The sequence below is a fragment of the Anolis sagrei genome, chromosome 8 (genome assembly GCF_037176765.1).
Source record: "Anolis sagrei isolate rAnoSag1 chromosome 8, rAnoSag1.mat, whole genome shotgun sequence".
NCBI lineage: Eukaryota > Metazoa > Chordata > Lepidosauria > Squamata > Dactyloidae > Anolis > Anolis sagrei.
In genome coordinates, this window is record NC_090028.1 from 25,939,386 (window position 1) to 25,961,926 (window position 22,541).

The window sequence follows — 22,541 nt, forward strand, 5'->3', positions numbered from 1 at the left end:
ATCCTTTAAGCAATGGTCAAACAATAGTCCATGAAAAACAGTTGAACACAAGAACCCAAAATCCCAGACTCAGGAAGCCAGAAGCGTGCTGCTTAAGGCCAAGGTTAATCCATAGAAGTTTGCATGGATAGAACCAGGTTGAACTGACAATGCCTGTGTGTCAGTGAGAAGGCTAAATACCCTTTGCAGACATGAACGCATTGCGATGACCTTTGGCACAGTTGGCTTCTCGCTTGCTTGCCAAGCGAGAGCTTCTCCGGACCCTTAATTGCAGACGATCTTGCCTGCTCATTAATTTGTTATCTTCAAGGCTCTCTAACTCCTTATCATCTTGGTCCAGCAGCTGGACCGGATCACTGTGAGAAGGCAAAGGAGGCAAAGACATCTCCACCTGGCCGTGTGGGAATTCATTCTCGTTATCATTCTCACTGACATTTTTTCCCCTGATAACTGACTTGCTGTTTTCCCTTCTGCAGCCTCACCGTCAACCCTGTCTGAAGCATGAACAGAAATCTGTAGCCCATCCTCCTCCTCATCATCTTGGAGGAACTCTGGCTCACAAAGCCCACAGGGCTCAGCTTCAGACTCAGAGTCAAGCTGAGTCACAACAGTACTTCCTCATTCTTTGCATACTTCCTGGAGATTTTTTATGGCCTCGTAAATCAGTTAAATTAGCCTTCCCACATAAGTGGTACCTAAATTTCCTACTTGACAGATGCAACTGTCTTTCGGGCTGCTAAGGTCGACAACAAGCCACACAATTTTGGTTGGAAGCTCACTCCGACCTGGGCTGGCTTTGAACTCATGACCTTGCGGTCAGTAGTGATCTTAATGCAGCTGATTCCCAGCCAGCTGTGCCACAGTCCCGGTATTAAACTTTGTCTTTGAATATTAAACTTATACTTGGGAAGCCCAGTTTCTGGTCTGTGTTGAAGCATGAAGCCCCTTGGAAAGGCCTTGAATCAGTCACTCTCTTAGCCAGACCTAACTCATCAAATTGTGAGAATCCTTGGGAGATCCTTGCAAGAAAAGTGAGATATATGCATTACAAGCAAAGAAAATAACTAAAAGAATTGCCTCAGAAGAAATATTATGCCAAGTAGACCTTGTCTTCCAGAGAATCAGTGCCAAGGCTCTCCATGTTTTGCATCAGTGCAGAATTTCTCATAGGGGTATGTGCTTTAGCAACCTGGGGATCTCTGCCTTTATTCAAAACAGCAAAAAAGTTTCTTGCTCCTATGTATGGAAAGATAAGTTTGAAATACTAAGGAAGATGGCCAGTTGTTCCTCATAAAACAGCAGCCGAACTGTTTGCTTGGAAGAGTTGCAATTCTGAGAGCTTCTCTGTAACTGCAGGAGATACGATGCAGAATTCAGAATAGCCAAAGGCTCGCACGGAGTACTGGCCATCTGAATTATTATTTAGAACTGAGGATAATGGTGCGTGTTGTGCATAGGAATCAGGACCCATCATAACCAGGTGGAGAGGGGAGAAATAAGTAGTTAAAATAATATTTGAAAGTTGGTTGCTGTGATTTTTCCGGGTTGTATCGCCATTTTCCAGAAGCATTCTCTCCTGATGTTTCGCCAACATCTATGGTAGGCATTCTCAGAGATTGTGAGGTATATTGGAAGCTAAGCAAGGGAGGTTTATATATCTGTGGAAGGTCCAGGGTGGGAGAAAGAACTCTTGTCTGTTGATGGCAGATGTGAATGTTGCAATTAATCACCTGGATTATCATTGCAATGCCTTACAGCTTCGAGGCCTGGCTGATTCCTGCTTGGGGGGGTCCTTTGTTGGGAGGTGTTAGCTGGCCCTGATTGTTTCCTGTCTGGAATGCCCTTGTTTTCAGAATGTTGTTCTTTATTTACTGTCCTGATTTTAGAGTTTTTTAAAATACTGGTAGCCAGATTTTGATCATTTTCAGGGTTTACATTGAGATGTAAATTTTGTTCATTTTCATCCCAATTTACATTGGAATGTAAATTCAGTAAACAAATAGAAAAAAACACAACCACATTTACTTATTTTATTAGATTATGTCTTTCTTGGTACACTCTGGAGGCTCACAGTAGGGAGCATGCTTAAAGCAAATGCTTGTTTGCCATTAATTTTGAGAAAGTTTGAGGAACTTATTTTATTTATTTATTTCGTATCAAAAGCATTGCATAAATTAGTATGTCAAAAACTACAAACCACTTGGAATAGCAGGTGAATTTCTACAGATTATCATTGTGGAAAAGCCTAAGCATATAGCCCTCTGTGTGGTTCACATGGACATTAAAATACAAATTGGTATATTTTATTTTACAGGGTAACCTGCAGATACACCAGGTTCACGTCGGACAAGATGGTCAGGTAGGAATGCATTTCTTGACTTTCAGATTGAGCTCTGTTGTTGCCTGCTCTTATTCGGATGCGCAGGCTGTCCGCTGACTCATAAGACTGGGCAGAATACGATGTTTTCATGTAGACAAATGTGTAAGTTAAGTGAATGTGGCCTATCTGACATCCTTGTATACCTTCACATTACGCTTCCATGAGTTTGGACTCTCTTGGCATCGCGCTAAACAAGAACGATGTTGCCTTTTCTTATCATCAGTTGTTAGCATAACCAGATGTGGTCACCAGACTCGGCAGAAAAGGGGACGTGTGATGCGGAGATGATAACAGTTGCTTGACTTAATCTTCATTGTGAGAAAGGAAGGCTTTCCACATCTGCTTTTTATTTACTCCAGAAAATGCTAACATGGTTGTTTTTTGGCTGTTCTCTGGGGACCTAGCGAGGGTTCATGATCATGGGACACTTTGCACATGCTTTCTGTGTTCCAGGGCATATTTCACAATTATTCCCCAATCTTTCCCCTGTGAATATGACTTTTTTTAAAACCAAGGATGCTTATAGTTCATTGAGAAATGATGTGCTAAACTATCAGTGTACCCTCACAATTTATTTATTGTGTCAGGAGCAAGCCAAACAGTTGTATTGCATTTTTTAACAAACAAACAAACAAACAAACAAACAAACAAACAAACCACAAAGTTTGCAAGCTTGGTAGTTGATTAAGTGTCCTTTGACCAATAGCTGGCCACTTGGAGTGCCTCTGGTGTTGCCGCAAGAAGGTCCTCCATTGTGCATGTGGCAGGGCTCAGGTTGCATCGCAGCAGATGATCTGTAGTTTCTCTTCTCCATACTCGCATGTCATGGATTCCACTTGGTAGCCACATTTCTTAAGATTGGCTCTGCATCTTGTGGTGCCAGAGCGCAGTCTGTTCAGTGCCTTCCAAGTCACCCAGTTTTCTGTGTGCGCAGGGGGGAGTCTCTCATTTGTTATCAGCCATTGATAGAGGTTCTGGGTTTGAACCTGCCACTTTTGGACTCTCGCTTGCTGGGGTGTTCCAGCGACTGTCTCTGTAGATCTTAGAAAACTATTTCTTGATTTAAGTCGCTGACGTGCTGGCTGATACCCAAACAGGGGATGAGCTGGAGATGTCACTGCCTTGGTCCTTTCACTATTGGCTGCTACTTCCCGGCGGATGTCAGGTGTTACAATACCAGCTAAACAGTGGTGTAGGGTGCAGACACCCCGTGATAATGCGGCATGTCTCATTAAGAGCCACATCCACTGTTTTAGTGTGGTGAGATGTGTTCCACACTGGGCATGCGTACTCAGCAGCAGAGTAGCAAAGCAGATCAGATAGCACACCAACTCTTGAAGAATGGGAAACCCAACCTTGCCACCAAAGTAGGAAAGAAACCAATAGTCAGACAACCAGATAATGAGAACAACCCTCTCAATACTATGAGGATTTCAGCCCACTTTATCAAATCAAAAAGGGCGGAATTGTCATGAGATCACACAAAAAGCAGGAAACTCCTGTCAAGTCCTACCTATAAAATGTCATTCTTCTGGGTTTCCCAAAAGGCCAGCTCGCCTAATATTTGTTATTCTCAGTGTCTCTTGCAATATGTCACCCGTTGTGTGTCTTTCTCCCTCAGTCTTCCCCTCCCTCTGTACTTTTTGATTTATTTTATTTTATTTTTGTCCTGGTACTTGCATTGAATTTCTGTCTTGTTTTTCTGGCATGATAGTCCATGGAACCAGCAAAATCCTGCCAAAAAGAACTCTCTCTCTTTCTCTGTACCTCCACATGTGTTCTATTAGCTTGACGTTTTGTATTTCAGTGCACGTTTTAATAGAAATACCCAACTGCAGAAATAATTAGACGTTCTATTTTAACTAATGGAGGGTACGCGAGGCCTTGGAACAATGGGAGGGTTTCGTTCTTGGCAGCAGGTACAGATTCCCCGAGGTTTCCTCATCGTTGCCTGTCTTTGCTCTCCTCTCATCTCCAGCAGCTCTCCTTCCCACTCCCAGCCCTTCATACCAATGGCGAACTTGGGATCCCAACAGGAGTGGGATGGATCCCACCCTGAGCCCACAGAGATCAGGGTTCAGGGCTTCTTCCTGGGGAGAAGGAGGTGTTGCATGCATGCTCGTCAAGACCTTTCTCTCATTATCTATTGTTTCTTTCCTGTATCACAGCCTCAACCCACGTCTTTTAATACATGACATGATCTGTATCAGATTTTTGTATCTTCCAGCATTTCTGTGTTTGCATGTTCAAATTTTGGCTTCCCAGAAGCCATAAACAGCATGTCGTGAACACAGAGGATAAAAGGGATGTCCATGAAAATCTATAACCTTAGCTCTCTGATATGTTTCATTTTAGTTTGAGCTCCTAGGTACTTTTCTCAGTAAACCTAGCTGTCACTGAACAGAGAATGGTTTGAGTCACCTTCGGACTGAGAATGGTGGTATATCAATATAGTAAATAAATAAATATAATAAATGAATGAATGAATAAATAAATAAGGGAACCTGACTTTTTTGCTTTCAGAAACCCACATTTCAAAGTTCTTGGCATGTATTTCACAGGGCACTGAAGGATGGGTAAAAAGTAATTTGTTTCCCTTTTCAAATCCCGGTCTGTTTGAAGCCTTCTGAATCCCAAATGTCAAAGCTCTTGGTACATATTTCATGTAGTATTAAAGGGTAAAGGAGGGACCTCTGTCTCCCTATTGAAATCCCAGTCAAGGTGGCCGATTTCAGCATTCACACCTGCCTCAAACAGACAAGAGTTCTTTTTCCCACCCTGGACGTGATTCCACAGATATATAAACCCCACTTGCCTAGTTTCCAACAGACCTCACAATCGCTGAGGATGCCTGCCATAGATGCAGGAGAAACGTCAGAAGGGAATGCTTCTGGAACATAGCCATACTGCTCGGAAAACTCACAGCAACCCAAATCCTGTTTGAAACTGTCTGTATCCTAAATTTCAAAGGTCTTGGCACACATCCTGCAGGCCATTCGAAGGGTAAAGAGTAACTTTGTCCTCCCTATCTGAATTCCAGTATGTTTGAAACCTCCGGAATCCTAAATTGGCACTCACTTTACAAGACGATTGAAGGACAAAGGACAACCTCTGTTTTCCTATCCCAATCCAGGTTCGCTTGCTGCATCCCAGATTTCAAACTTCTTGGCATGCATTTTGCAGGTCGTTGAAGGATAAATGGTAACCCCTATTTCCCTATCCAAATCCTGGTCTAATGGAAACCACTTTTGCCAAACAGGTGCCAAAGGAAGAACTGTGTGCCTCTCTCTTTCCAAGGAAGAAGCACCCTTCTTTCTCCCCTCGATACGGCCCCTAGTTTGTTGCTGTGGGTTGGGCACTGTTTAGGGCCTTGCTGCCTTGTAACTGAGCCGGATTTACTTCATCTGTTCCCAGTATGTTCTGCCCATAGATTTCAGTGCAAAGGAGCGTGTTTGTGTGCGTCCCAGTGACCTCACAGCCGTGTCTGGAACGGCTGTGGGAGCATCTGCCGGAGGACAATCTGTACATCTGATGGGAAAGGCAAAAGGAAGAAGGAGGGGAGATCCCCGCCGGACCTCAGGATGTCTCAATATCCCTGCCAGTCACTGCACAATGCCTTTGAGAGCTTGTTTATTTCAAATTAGCTCAAGCCAAGAGGCCAATGTGCTTGGCTCCTTCTCGGGGAAAAGTCTCAAACCATCTTCATTTCTGTTTCATGATCTTTGCCCTTGTTCTATGCTCTGAATGAGACTTTTCCCACCTATTTTTATTTTGACCCTAATGATTGATTGGAGGTTTGGTTGAGATCCAGAACAATCCAGAACAAATACAGCCATGCATTCGATCAGGGGAAAATATCCTCCGTTAAAGGAAAATAAAAACCACGGAGTTGGCTGAACCGTAAGGCAAAAAAATGCTTAGTGTATGTAAGGAAACAACCAGGGCTGCTCACTCTGGGTCAGAAAGAAAGAAAAAGCAACCAGGCTTCACTTTTTCTTGCTAAAATAACACCTGAGATTAAAATATATGTTGTAGCCTTATATTTATTCAGTTGTACAGAGGTTTAAACACAACGTCAAAGGCGTCTTTGATTTATATCATATAGGGACGTCCTGACAAGGTAATCGGCATAAAATGCATTAGCTTTCATTCTTTTGCAGAGCTGAAGATCAGAGCAGTCCTATTTTAGCTATGCGTTTTTGTTATGTATGTACATAGATTACATATGTATAAAGAACTATAAAGTGCATTAGATTGGATAAAAGATTGGACGACTCTCAAAAAATTGATATTGACATTGGAGGGTTTTGACCTCAGACATGGCTGACATGCATACCTATGGTATGATAAGAGGGAAAAGGGGAAAAAAATACCAACCACTTTGTTAGATCAGCCCTAATCAAAGTCTGGGAGAGATATAAAGGTAACTTTCATAACAAAACCCCTTTATGGATCTCTCCGTTAGAGGCATGCCAAAGACGAGAAACAGGAGGAAAGGTATGGCTCATATACAAAGAAATGGAAACTTCATAACGAAAACAAGAATTAAATATATCCCACAGAAATATCTCGTGGTTTCAATATATGCAAATAAGAGAACATGACAACATTGACAAGAAGAGAAGATTTATGGAAAGAGGAGTCTTTTGTGATAAAATCATGCAGACACAAAATAAATTAATCACAAAGCTATACAAAGAACTCTTGGAATGGTTAACGGAGAAATAAATAGTTAAGGAATGTATGATGAAGTGGACATCAAATGTAGGACGCACCATTGGAATGAATAAATGGGAGGAAATCTGGAATTCTAAACTGAAATACACATATTCATATGAATTAAAAGAAAATTAGTATAAAATGATGTACCACTGGTACATCATCCCTGACAAATTAGCAAAATGCGACAAAAATTTAGATGCAAAGTGTTGGGAATGTGAAACGGAAAAAGGCACTTTCTTACATATGTGGTGGAATTGTAGGTAAAGGTAAATGTTTTCCTCTGACATTAAGTCCAGTCGTGTCTGACTCTGGGGTTGTTGTTCACCTCCATTTCTAAGCAAAAGAGCCAGCTTTGTCCATAGGTGCCTTCAAGGTCATGTGGCCAGCAGGACTCCATGGAGTGCCGCTACCTTCCCACCAGAGCAACAGCTATGATCTACTCACATTTGCATGTTTTAGAACTGCTAGGTTGGCAGAAGCTGGGGCTAACAGCGGGAGCTCATGCTGCTCCCCGGATTTGAACCTGCGACTTTTTGGTCAGCAAGTTCAACAGCTCAGTGGTTTCACTGACTGTGCCACCGAGGGCTCCTTGATGGAACTGTACAAAAGCAAAAAAATGCTGGAAAGCAATTCATGATGCTACCCAGAAGATCTTACAGGAACAAATTAAATTCAAACCAGAATATTTTCTGTTGTGTATCATAGATGTAAAACTAGCAAAAAATAAAGACATCCTCTTTAACTATCTGACAACGGCAGCCAAAATTGTATATTTGTGTTATTGGAGAGTAGAAGAAATTCCAACAACTAAGGAATGGTTGCTAAAAATGGTGGAAATCATGAGCATGAACAAACTAACACAACAGTTATCATACTGACAAAGCAACTCTAGGAAAGGAACAGACTGGACTTTATTGATCAATTATATGAAAGAAGAGAAGATGAGGATTTTAATATAAACAAGCAAAATGAATAAGGGAGAAATATCTATTCTTTGGAAGTAATGAAATAGTAATAACAAGAAACACTGAAAAACTCCAGATTCAAATTCACGATGAAGAGGAAGGGAAGACTACCTAACTCTCCTATCTCCATCTTTCCCCACTCTTCCATCCTATCCCCACACTTCCCTACCCAAACCCCAACCAGTCCCCTTTTCTCTCCCATTTTATGTAAATTGAAAACTTTTAATAAAAATTATTTTAAAAAAGAACTATTAAAAATGTATAGCTAAAATAGGGCTGCTCCAATATTCAGCTTTGCAAAATATAAAAGGACAGTACACATTATCTAGACTTAGACTTTGTGCTGATTTCAATACAAACAAGTGAGAAACTTGCAAAAATTTAGCTCAACCCTACAAACTCTTGTGCGGCTTCATTTCTAAAAAAACATGGTACTTGCACTAATGCCTTCTTGATGAAGGTCTTTAGGAAAACAAACCAAAACTCAAGCAATGTGGCTCAACGAATTTTAATCCCCCTTCCCCAAATGTTTGGTTTCTTGCCATGATGGAGGCAGATCTGTACTTTAAATCTATGCCAGTTCAACAGTATTTATTTGGGGAATTATATCTCAATTTAATATAATATTATATAATATGTAATAAAGCATTTACTGTTGGGTAGAAAGGTTTTAACGTTCCTAAAATGCTAAAATTCTTTGAAGTCATGGGCTCTCCCCTGTGCATCTCTTTTCTTTTCTTTTCTTTCTTTCGTTTGTTTGTTCATTTGTTCTTGACCAAGAGAGGGCACTGCTGGAAAAATCTTGGTTTGGACCCCTTCCTAAAATCTGAAAGAAAAGCGGAGGAAATCCGAATCGCAGCTCTCGTTTACCTCCTGCGGATGTTCTATTATGAGCACACCGATATTTGGAAGGTAGCAGTCCCCATTATATTCCGGACAGAGACTCTCTCGTTTTGTGTATTCAAAGCTCTCTGCTTCGGCAGCAGCTGCATAGCAGTGGACTGGAGGAGGCTGTTTTCTCATCTGCACACATCTGCTTTGAATAATCGAGGCGGAGAAACAAACAACATCGTTAGGAAGAAAACAACAAAATGAAGAATGGCAAGCTCCGCAGCTGGAAATCCGAAACTGTTATCATTCTTTGTAGAGGAAAAAAAGCAGGAAAGGGAGCATCATAAAGGACAGTTTGTTGATACGTTACAACAAATGGGTCTTATTGAGTTGACCCTTGATTTCAGGGATTACAATATTAATTAGAAGTGAAGAGCATTAAAGAAGTGTTTGGGATGGAGGCTTAACGAGACAGTGCAAAATGCAAACTTCATTGGCCTTACTAAAAAGCTATTTGACTCTTTTATTCTTGAAATAACTTGTTTTATACCATCATCTTTTTGACACATGTTAAAACCATCGTCATCCCATTTTCTTCTCTTCTGTCGTACACCAGAGCAGGAACACGTCTGACCTTAAAATACCACAGCAGCTTGGTATAATCAGCAAGCAGTTTCTTGAAGAATATATGTAGGCAAAGCAGTAAAAATAGCAAAAACAGTTTAAAAAATCCCCAATGTATCAAATAGTCCAAAAGCTTCAAGGGAAAACAAGATCCATGAGTACATAAAAATCCATGAAACTAGGCACTTGAATCCATGAAACAAGAGAACAGGAAAATCCCATAGGCAAATCGTAAGCTTGGCAAAAAGTTGGTACATGAAACTCAGATCACTTGAAAGCAAGACCTTAATCAAATAACAGCGTTGACCTGACTGAGGCAACTCTCTTCCATGAATTATTATAAGACTCATGCAGATCCCAAAACTGAGAGGAAAGCATTTTTCTTGACCTTCCCACCAGATAATGGCTTGCTATCTCTCTTTTGCTGTAGACGAACTGATCGTCTCAGCCTCTGAAGATTTTGCCCCTGTTTATTAAAACTTTGCTTTCCGTCCAAGCTTTCATTATCTTCTCCCTCATTAATTCCTGCACCTGGCACATCATCTTCAGACAGTTGTTCTGAGAAAAGCTGTGAAGGGCCTCTCCCAAGAATGTGGCCTTGTGAATCTTCTTGGGACAGCTGGGGCTTTTTGTCTAAGCTAAACTCAGGCCCAAGCAAACCCTCATCCAGAACAGACCCAGCCCACCACCAGAAAGATCGTCCCCAATACCATCATGAACATCAACATAATATAATTCCTATCATGAACATCAGACACAATCAGGGACTGACCTATCACACCTTCAAGGAGACCTAAAAGTGGCAGAATTTCACTTCATAGTTGGGAATCCATATGCAGAATAGCTTACTGTTCACTACAGGGATCTGGGATATTTTATCCAAAATTTGGTCACGTCATTTCCCCCCAAAAAGAAGGCATTGCAGTTTAGCAATTTGATTGCATGCCTCACAGAAACCAGGATTCAAATCTCCATCGGGTTTGTCATTCCTGGCTGACAAACGTGATGGTAATGGGAAAAGTATATGGTAAAAAAGCCATCACAACTATCTGTGCAGTCCTTTTTCTTATTCCGAAGTTGGTGGTAAAAGTCCATAGAAAGAGCAGGCTGCTCTTTAGCACCAGCATTTTACAAGCTTCCGAAGCCATTTACAAAACTCTCCCCAGCCATTTCTATTTTAGAACAAAAATAGGCCTGTGTTCCAGCGACAAAAAGTTAATTTACATTACACCTATTCAAAATATATATATTAGACTCTCAAAAGTTCATGTTTCTGCCCAGTAAGGGCTTTTGTTTCTTTATTTTTACTCCTTTTACACTCTATTTATCATGGCAAGCAAAGCCGCGCAAAGCACCATCTTTCCGTTATTGCTTTGGAAGAACAGCTCTGGGTGCCGTATAATGGCTCGTGATACTCAGTTGAATGTGAAATGTCAACTGCAGGTTATAAACTTTGATGGCTCTGTTGCAAGCATTCTTTCAGCTTTAATGAGAAGAGTAAGTGGGGAACACTGTGATACATTCCAGCGCAAGGGAAGGACTGACACTTCAGCAAATTGGGACGGATCCGGGTATCGGAGTGCGTTCAAGCAGCCAGGCCTATACCAAGTAAGCGCTCAGGAATGTGCAACCAGATTGCATCTGCCTTTCAGTTTGGGGTGGAAATTTTTAAGCATTTAGCATATGGAGTTCACTCGGAACAATCCAGCAAAGTGGAAGGACAACCAAGGATTCCCAAATCTGAATCAGTGGAGACTTCGGGTTCTTCTACACTGTGGATTGAATTCAGTTGATACCACTTTAACTGCTATGGAACCCTGGTCTATAGTCTTCTCTGCCAAAGAGTGCTGGTGCCTCTTCAAACTACAACTTCCAAAGCAATTTCTGGTTGGTCATGGAAAGCTGCCAGCTGACATTAAGCAAGTTTCGGTTTTGTACACAAAGGTAAAGGCAAACCACCTCAGAACAAACAAAGTTCATCTTAAAGTCACCATAAGTCCAAAATGACTTCAAGGCACACCACAGAAAAATTGCCACGAGAATTTAGCATTCTCAATATATATTTATATGTGATTGCTGTTATAGTTGTATCGTTTTAATGGTTTTAATCTACGGTTATTTGTTGCCAATTTGATATGTGATATTTATACATGTGAGGCATTGAATTTTGCCATTGATTATGCTGTGAACCACTTTGAACCCTCCCCCACTCCCCCGGGGTGAGAAAAGTGGTATATAAATGCAGTTTATTTATTTTTATTTAGAGTTTTCTTCTAATTACTTTTCATGTTCCTGTTCTTTCCTACAGTAGTCCATACTTCATGAAAGAAAGTATCCTGGAAATGTTTAAAATACATTTCCTGGATATAACTAGAGTAGATCTGTTTTATTATTATTATTATTATTATTATTATTATTATTATTATTTGAAACACAACAAGATGAGTCCACAGCAGACAAGATCACTCTGCTGGCTGTTGTATTGAATTACATGTTGGACACTTCCCCAGTGTCTAGGACTGTGTGATGCGTGCAGTTCCCAGTAAGGTGGCCTTTTGCAGCTGGCAGATGGTAATTTTGTCAGCGCCGATTGTATTTAAGTGCAGGCCAAGGTCTTTCGGCACTGCACCCAGTGTGCCGATCACCACAGGGACCACTTTGACTGGCTTGTGCCAGAGTCTTTGCAGTTTGATCTTTAAATCCTCATATTGTGTCAGATTTTCCTATTATTATTATTATTATTATTATTATTATTATTATTATTATTATTTGTTACCTGCCTCTCCTAACAGCTCAAGGCAGGGCACAATAGAGTCAAAACCCATCAACTTAAAATGCATACATTAAAATAGTAAAGGTAAAGGTTTCCCCTGATATTAAGTCTCATCTCCATTTCTAAGCCAAAGAGCCAGCATTGTCCATAGACACCTCCAGGGTCATGTGGCTGGCGTGATTGAATGGAGCGCTGTTACCTTTCCACCAAAGCAGTACCTATTGATCTATTCACACTTGCAGGTTTTCGAACTGCTAGATTGGCAGAAGCTGGGCCTAACAGCAGGAGCTCACCTCGCTCTCTGGATTTGAACTGCTGACCTTTTGGTCAGCAAGTTCAGCAGCTCAGCAGTTTAACCGGCTGCACCATCAGGGACCATTAAAGTAATGTATTTTCATGTTCATTGAAATGCATTACCTTAAAATGCATGTATTAAAACATATGGTACAAAGATTAAAATCAAAAGTAAATTTAGATTGACTGGGTAGACTTGTTGGACAAAAATGGGAAGAGACCTCAAGAGCCATCCAGTCCAACTCCTTTCCGTACAGGAATCCATGAACAAAGCATTTCCCAAATTAGCCTTAAGAATGTTTTATTATTTATTTTACTTCATTTCTACCCTGCCTTTCTTGACCCCGGACGGGACTCAAGGCAGCTTACAAATCTGGCAAAAATTTAATGCTGCACAGATAAACAATAAAACACATCTCATTAGAATATAAAACAATCTGAACATATAAGCAATTAAAATACATACCAATCCGACAGATTAAAAATACCTAAATAGTATTGAATGAATATAATGTTCAATTGGCTTCTTTTCTTATATTCAATTGACAATGTTTCCCGATCTCATTTTACTTGTTTATATTTGAGATGTTACTTCTCTTCCCTCCGTCATACCATTGCTCTGATTGACAACCTGTGAGTCTGTCCTGTATTATTTTGGGTTTCTGTCATGCAGGAGCATGAGAATGTCTGGATTTTCAATGAAGACGGGATCCACATATGTACCTTTGAAAACCTATGTGGACAACCATGTGGGAAAACACAGCTCCTATCTTGCCGTTGGTTTACCTGGATGAAGTATCAGGGTAGCAAAGTCCTTGGTATCCTCTCTGGGCTTTCCAGAAGAGACAAATCCCTTTGTCATCTTTTGCTCAGCTCCATTAAAATTCCATCCGCGCAACCGGGAGTATTTACCGCTCTTTAAAAGAACCTCTTCCTTCGCTGGAGTATATTATATTCTTTATTCACCCAAATCTTGTTTTAATATTGCTGTAAACTGAATGAGGAGAGATGCGATAAGGCAGGGTAATCTTTTACAATGAAGGGGGAAATAATTTTCTTCTGCCTTCAAAGGTAGCGCCTCTGCCTTGGCTTCATCTCATTACTTTTTCGAAGGAATAAAAACTGTCCTCTGTGCCGACCAGCAACACTTACAAAGCTATCTTCCCAGGCAAATCTATCCTTAATCTGTGGAAATGATTCCTTTCTTTCTCTCTTTTTAAAAAAACAACACATTCTTCATTTGCGATTATCTGATGAAAAGGCTCCCCTCGCACTTTTCAGCACTTCCACATTTGGAAACCCAAATTGCTGACCTTCTGCCCCATTTGCTGGTTTGCAAGCTCTTATACCCTTTAATATTTTTTTTACACTTTTCCTTCCTGGCTGTTCCATTCCCTTCTGTTTTCTAAATTTGGACATTTATTTATTTATTAGCTTGGCTACCCAGCTATTTGAAAAAGGCTTTGTTTGTTTTGGGGTGCTAGGTAATATCATTTAGCTAATTAGTAACACTATTTATTAGAAAAAAGACAGTCTTTGATTTTGTTCTTTATGAATGTTCCCATTAGAAAATACATAATGATGTGGGTGAACTACAATTCACAGAACTGTGGGTCAATCCTCCTCAAACCAGGCCTGTGTGCACACCTAGCCATGTTGGGTCTGTGTGTCAAGTGTGGTCCAGATCCATTGTCGGCTGGGTTCAGTGCTCTCTGGATAAGGGTGAACTACAACTCACATAGGAATGCCAAGGCAGTCACCCCCAAACCCTGCCAGTATTTACAGTTGGTCATGTTGGGTCTGTGTGCTAAGTTTGATCGAGATCCATCGTTGGCTAGGCTCAGTGGTCTCTGAATGCAGGTGAACTACAACTCCTATAAATCAAGGTCAATTCCTTCCAAACCTGGTCATGGAGGTTCTGTGTGGCAAATGTGGTCCATGTCCAGAATTGTGGACATGGACCACAATGAAGGGGGTCACAGTGCTCTGCTTTGATGCAGGGTGAACTACAATTTCCATCCTGTTGACTCAGCCCCCCAAACCCCTCAGTATGTTCAGTTGCTGATCAATTCCTCTCTGTTTGTTGTGTACCATAGCAAAGGGTAGGAAAGGATTAAGGAAGAGACAGTGGGTGGGGGTCATGCAAATTCCACACCAATGGAGAGATAAAGGAACCCTGGGATGGTGGTGGAAACACCTAAAATCTAGTCCCCGAACGAAAGCATTCCTTGGGTGGTGGGCCATTATAATGATGATGATAATGATGATGATGGTGATGATGATGATGGTGATGATGGTGATGATGTTCAGATCTGTAGCTTTCTGGCGAAGAAATGCCTCACAAAGTTGGAAGGCTTTAATTCAAAAGCATGCATTAGGGAATGCAACAAAGTTCCAACTGACAGTTTATTTCCCTCATTCCTCACCTTGGCCCCTTCCCTTCATTGGGCATCACACAACTAAAAAAATCACATTTAGACGAATAAACAGTTAAAAACAAGACTTAAAATAGATAGGCAGACAGACAGACAGACAGATGTCTTCCCAGTCAATGAATGGTATATCTTCTCTTTGGCTGTTGCTTCTCACTGCATGCCTTCTCAATAGAACTCAGGCATATTTTCTGGTTCTTTGCTAATGCTCCCAGAAGCCTTGAACCATCATGGGCATGCTGCCTAGGGAATACTAAGAGCTGTAATCCCAAAAGAGACAGGGCAAGAGGAGAATGGCATAAGCAGCAGACTATCCCATATAATATAATTCAACAGGCGACTTGAAGGCACAGACACACACACACACCCTGATTGTTTTCTAATTCATTGTAATTCCCTCGTTGTTGAGCAGCACGTTCCGAAGCTTGTTACAATTAAAGTGGCATCCCATACTTCTCATAAAGCAGTTGGCATTGAGTTGTGGGGTATTTGTATTTTGTTTGTTTGTTTGCCTTATTTTTGTTTTGTTTTTCCACGAGGCCCTGGAAGTACTTTATTGTTAATTAAAATATAATAGAACATTCTGCAAATGAGGAACACACTTCTCTTGAGAGGGAGAGGGAGGAAAGCTGGCTAGTCGGCACTCTTCTTTATGCCTAGGATCAAATTAATTGACTCTCTGTTGTTCATTTACTTAATTCTTTCTTTTGCTGGATTTTTTTATGGTCGAAAGAAGGCAAAGTGACAACATTCCTTTCTTTGATGGGTGGTGGAAATGATGTTTCGCTCATTGTATGGCCATGTTATGGGGTTTTATTTTCAAGTATTGCTCTGTTTCTCTCCTCTTCTCCTTCATATGCCTCATATTTATTGGCTAGAACTGCATCAACTTGAACCTGTCTTTCAGGATAATACATCTCTCTCTTGTCTCATTGAAAAAGCCCCTCACAAATTCTTAAAGGGCCAGCATGATTCTAGTACTTTGCATTGGAAATTCCTTAACCTATTGGAACTGAATGCACCATAAATGTATTGAAAAGGTAAAAATTGTTACGCTTAAGCAGAATTTAGTCTGGTCCAATGCAAAAGACACAATAACTTTGCCCAAAGGCAAGAGGAAAAAGAACAGAACAACTTTACTCTTGCCAGTAGAATCAAAACGTGTATATTTTGTATGCAGTGTTGCATACAAAATAAGCAGTGCAACAAACTCATTTATTTATTTATTTATTATTTACTACATTTGTATACCGCCCCTCTCAGCCCAAGGGCAACTTGGAGCGGTTAGCAATAGGCAACAATTCGATGCCAGTGCAGATACAACAAATTAAAACAATCATAGATACTTTAAAATACTAACAGTGTTATAAAACATAAAAATTATACACGGCAGTTAAAAACATTGTCAAAGCATCTCCATCTCAAATCATTGTCTGGTTGCAACGTCGATTGTCCATAATATCATATATCTATGCCATATTTGGAAATGCTTGTTTTAAAAACCAGGTTTTCACCATTCTTTGAATGGAAAGGAGGGAGGGAGCCGATCTTATCTCTCTAGGCAGGGTGTTCCATAGTTGAGGGGCCACCGCTGAGTAGGCCCTGTCCCTCGTCCCCATCAATGCATCTGTGAGGAAGGTGGGAGCGAGAGCAGGGCCTCCCCAGAAGATCTTAGCGTTCTGGATGGTTCATAAGGAGAGATATGTTCGGCTAGGTAAGTTGGACCGAAACAGTTTAGGGCTTTATAGACTAAAGCCAGCACTTTGAATTGTGCCCGGAAGCAGATTGGCAGCCAGTGGAGCTGGCGCAACAAAGGAATTGTATGCTCCCTGAGCGCCACTCCTGTTAGCAACCTGGACCATAAGAATTACAGAATGCAAAGAGCATGGCTTCTTCATCTTCCTTCAAATGAGCAGTGCAAAGGTTGAACAAAAATGCTGTGAGCACAAGCTCCTCAGAGCAATAGCTGAACTGTTTTCTAAAGCATGTACAGTTATACTCCACCAGTTGTGGCTCAAATTTACTAGCTGACCTAGATTAGCAGCTGCACAAAACGATTAACAGTATAAGGTTTTCTTTCTCTCTCTCTCTCTCTCACACACACACACGGTGTCGATCCTTTACAACTTACTGTAACAAAAATGATGTCCCATCTGTTTGGCAAATGTGAATCTTCATGAACATGTGGAGACCATCTTTTGAAAACAACTAGTCAAGAAAAGCATGACCTTGTTAGATGTTGCACCACAGCAGGAGTTCACCTTGCTCAAAGCACTCACCAGGAAACCAGTGTATTGAACAGTTTATTGATAAAACACGTATAAGAAAGGGCCAGAAGCACCTTAAGCATATAAAAGAGTAGAAATCCAAGAGCATATATAAAAAAGCAAATCCCATAGGCAAAAGGCAAATCCCAAAAACAAGAGTTAAAACTTGAACATTAATCCAGAGAACAAGGAAAAAAAACAAGAGTTTGAATCCATAGGTAAATCCTTAGTGCAGGAAACAAAACTTGACAAGGAATCTTGGGTCTTGAGTTTAGAGCATAACCAGGAATAAGACAGGAGTTTCCCATTCCAGTAGTGACATTGCTTGATCTAAAAATGGCAACAGCTTTCTCCCTAATTTAAGGACTGCAATACATGAAGGCATTCCGTTGACCTTGAAAGGCCTGCTTTTGCCTCTTCTTCCAATGGCTTTGCTTGCACCTGAATTTCTTCCCATGCAGGAGTAACCTTATATCTCTTTCTAAGCCAGCTTCTAAGGATGAGCTCATGTTATCCTCCCTTCCCTGCCTGTCAGTTTCTGAATCACTTTCATTTTCACACTCAGACACAACATCCAATGCCTTTAAGCATATAGATATGGTCCAAAATGAAGTCCATAAGTCATACTTCTCTACTAAAGTCTAAACAGCAACACGCATCCACCTCCACTGAGGTCTGATGCAAATTGTATACAAAAATGGAGTTTTGTGTCTGAAGCCCCTCCCACACCAAAGAGGTGTGGGAGGGGCAAACTAAAATGTACATACAGTATAGGTTCATAATTATGCACATTTATAAACAGTTAGTGGAGGCTTGGAAGGTTGCTATTTCCTACACTTTGACGATTGTGAATCCAAAGTTGGCCTTCCTGCTCAGCCATGGAAAGCCATTGGATATCATTGGCCAAATCATTTTCTGTCAACCTTCAAGGACAGTAGAGAAATCTTGACAAGAAAACTCTATATATTAGAACACCAGATTATTATATCTTTATATATAATGAGATTTGAGCATCCAGAGATTTTAGTCTTGGAAACAGACCCCAGTGATACCAATGTTGTTGTTTATTCTCCACTGTATTTTCCATAAGAAAGAAGCAAGTACTGGTTCTTGTTTTCAGAGCAAAAGAAGAAACTCCAAATGTCTACTTAATTCAGAACTTTCTAAAGTTGCATTTTTGGATTACAGCACCCATAACCCTTAAGTGTTGAATCTTTGTTTTAAGAAGGACGCTATTGCATCATTCCAAATGAATATCAAATCAAGAGCTTGGAAGACACAATGGCTAATGTTTTGGGGGTTTCTGGATGTGATGGCAACCCCACTCGGAAACTTTTGCAAGTTCTGATGAAACTGGTAGACATGGGTATGCTGTATCATAAGCCATGGAAGGGCCTACTTTGCAAGCACAAGAGGGAAAGGAACCCTGTGAATATAGGAGGCAACTCTGGGTCTGCTGCAGTGCCTTTGTTCACAGTCCAGTTCATGAAGCTATGCAGATTGGGATGCCTTCTGCTCAATGAAAATATTTTCAATGAGCATGAAGTTTTATGGCCTCGTAAAAAGAGGCATGTTTGGGTGGAGTGTCGGTTGAGGGATCTGCACAACGTTTGCATTCCTCCATTCTTCATTAGCAGGCTTCTGGCTAGGAAATTACTTTCGCTCACCCTGAGCCATTGTTTCCGTACGCTTATTGCCTAGCTCTCTTTCTCCCGAGGAAGTCCACTCTGACGTTGTATAAGCGAGTGAACTTGAGGATCAGATTGAGCTCGAGGAAGTGCAGTCCTGTCGCTTTGGGGGACCTAAATGAAGGGCTGCATTCATTTGGGTCCTCAGCTGTTTGTCCAGATGGCCAGAGACTGCGGAGAAGAGCAGGATGTGCTGGGAAACGGAGCCTTTCCACCTTCCTGAGCTGCAAGGAGTCTTTTGTCTATGGACGGCAGGCAGTTTTGGAGCGAGGCTCAATGTTTCTTCTTATGAAAAAAAGCAGAAACCCATCCAAAACTGCCAAGTAGGGATAGCTGATCAACGGAGATTAGTAACATTCAGACTAAAGCTCCCAGAGTACAACCAGTCAACGTTCTGGAAGGTGTCATCCTCCTTCCTTGTAATCCTCCCACTATCTCCTAATCAGTTGGGGACTTTCTTGAAGGAGCATGTCTCCTATACAAGTGTGACTCCCATACAAGATCAGGTATAAGGATCTGTGGTTTCACCCAAATGCAACCAAATATTTCCTCTAGCCCATTTTCTAGAACTTCCACGCCATTCTAGGTTATGAATTTGCTGGACATTACCATAGAACATGCTGACAAATTTGTAGAGAGGATCCCTTTATGGTCACCTCTAACAGAAGTCACTTATCTCAATAGAGTTCACTGATCTATGGTTTCCTGTTTTCACAATAAGTTCAGGAATATATCCCTTGTGCTGTACTGCACATGTACATATGTTGTGGGGCTTCTCAGCTGCAATCCCCTGGCTGTGGGAAGGCTTCCTTTTGGAAGCCTGATTGACACCTATATTGGCATAATTCTGATGCCAAGCAAAAACATAGCTTTGGGAGTCTGAATGCTCTTATCCAGTTTCTGTACTTACCCTATATACGTGAGTATAAGCCTAGTTTTTCAGCCCTTTTTTAGGCTGAAAAAGCACCCCTCAGCTTATACTCGAAGCATAGTTATTATTTTACTCTGTTGTTGTCATTATTATTATTATTATTATTATTACATTTACATTATTTCACTCTATTATTATTATTATTATTATTACATTTATTATTTTACTCTGTTATTGTTATTATTGTATTTATTTTACTCTTTTATCATTACATTTATTGTTTTACACTATTATTGGTATCATTATTTGTTTATATATTTACTACTAGCTGTCCCCTGCCATGCGTTGCTGTGGCCCAGTCTGTGTATATGTGCTTTGTGTGTGTATATATTTGTGTATATGTGTATATACATGTGTTTGCGTATATATATGTGTGTTTTTGGGTATGCGTTGTAATTTTTATTTTTTTATTTTTTGGCTTTTTAAATATCTTCTGCTGTGTTTTTCAGTGTTTTAAATGAGTGATGGTCACTCGTTGGCCTGATATGCATATTGTGTCCAAATTTGGTGTCAATTTGCCCCGTGGTTTTTGAGTTATGTTATGTTATGTTAATCCCACAAACGAATATTACATTTTTATTTATATAGATATTTATACCCCACCCTTCTCACTCCGAAGGGGACTCAGGGCTGGTGACAAACTATGGCAAAAATTCAATGCTGCATCGTGCACATAACAATTAACATACCATATAAAATTATAAAACAATTAAAACAGTAATACAGATTAAAAACCTACAAAATGTTATTATTGTTATTATTACATTTCCATTATTTTACTCAATTTTACTCTATTACATGTATTATTTACTCTCTTTATTATTATTAATGTAATTTTATTGGTATCTATTTTTATTTTGAAATTGACCAGTAGCTGCTGCATTTCCCACCCTCGCCTTATACTCGAGTCAATACATTTTCCCAGTTTTTATGGTAAAATTAGGTGCCTTGGATTGTATTCCGGTTGGCTTATACTTGAGTATACGGTATGTTTTCATGGTTTTATCTTGCTACATAGTTCAGTGTAGTTTTTTTTTCAACTGCTTTCGATTTTACAATGGTTTGAGTTGAGTTGATGTCTAATTTATGGAGCCCTGAGATCATAATGGATTGTCTTCCTCAAGAGTAGATTTAGGTAAAACTGTGGCTCTGGCTCTCTTTCTCTAAGCAGTTTAGCCCAAATACCATTGCACCTGTGGTTTCTCAGTGCGTATGTGCCCATAGCACATTGGAGAACGCCTTCCGTCCTTTCCGACCTGCTGCATGCGAGGAAGAATGAGATGATTGCAAGGTCTTACTTACCCCAAGGTGGAATTCCACTGATATCTCCCTGGAGTTCCTTAGAGAGAACTAATTATCGTAGACAGGCCTGCAAGCAGAGCGTCTTTTCCCATTCCCCATCTGGTCTGCGCAAAACGCAATCTGGGCTTGATTGTTTTAATTCTGCCCTTTTCCCCTCCTCAACCCACTCGGTGGGTGTTCTAATAAAGTGTCGGCTCGGCTGGCCCCATATGTTTCCCACTTGACTTTTGCCGAGAGATGTGGGGAGGCGCATTCCCATACTTGAAGCTTTTTTTAAATGAGAGAATACAGAATACTTGTAAGATGGCACCACATTTCTAGAATAATTACTTACCTCTTGGTAAAGGGACTCTGCTGTTTTATGACGTTTGGCCACGAGTGGGTCATCATTTGGAGTTAATGACCCCATTAGTAAGGAGCGGAAATGTATGGGGTGAGAGCGAGGGAAGGGATTGGTAATGGGTTTTCAGGCCGCCCAAATTCCTTCGCGTATCCAAAGACACCTTTTCCTCTGCATAAAAAAGGAAGGAAAGGAGAGGCAAAGTCTTAACGGCTCCCATAAGACACATTATACAGATATACTATTTTTATTCCATTTCAGCTCTCTGTTCTCTGGACTCCTGGGATTTGCAATTTAGACTTCAATGCCAGTGATCTCTAGTACTCCCTAAAGTACAGACCCCCAGATTCCTAGAAAGTAAACACGAAAGTTAAAATGGGATATGGTGCTAGAATTGGTCCCAACTTACTTTTTTTTCCGCCCAGGCTTTCATGCATTACAACCCACTTCCCTGAGACATTAATTTAATACAATATTCAGACCTCAGATATGAACTTCCATGAATTTGAGAATAAGTTCAGAGTTGAATAATAATGAAAGGGATTGTCCATGCCATCATATTTCCATTTTATACATATGGTTTTGAACACTGGATAATGAAGAAAGCGGATGGCAAGCGCATCAACTCATTGCAATGTGGTGCTGGACAAGAATTCTATGGATATCATGGAAAGCTAAAATAATGCCAGTAAATCTGGTCCAGAGATAGCTTGATTTTGAAAATGTCAGATGAAACAGATATCTGTTTTTTAAATCAGTTCTTTCCTACAACTTGTAAATAGACATATGGGCAAACAGGCAAAGAGGTAAGCTAGAGGTGATTACTTTTATGATGGAATAAATTGTATTGTTTCTGCCCAGAAGTGATTTGAGATGCAGTTTTATGGCAGCATATATATTATGTATTTATGGCGTTCCCAGTACAGTCACCTCAAACATCTTGGGATGCTTATTGCTGATAAGGAGCCATTTAAAACCTGTGATTTATAACT

The 22,541-nt window shown here is 40.5% G+C and overlaps 1 protein-coding gene across 1 annotated transcript in view; it reads left to right on the forward strand.

The window, feature by feature from the left end:
- BANP (BTG3 associated nuclear protein) overlaps positions 1-22,541 on the forward strand; it is a 217,576-nt gene that overhangs the window by 125,343 nt on the left and 69,692 nt on the right. The window contains exon 11 of the mRNA XM_060788495.2: positions 2,315-2,359. Within this exon, the coding sequence (XP_060644478.1) occupies positions 2,315-2,359 (45 nt within the window). The remainder of the gene's footprint in view (positions 1-2,314; positions 2,360-22,541) is intronic.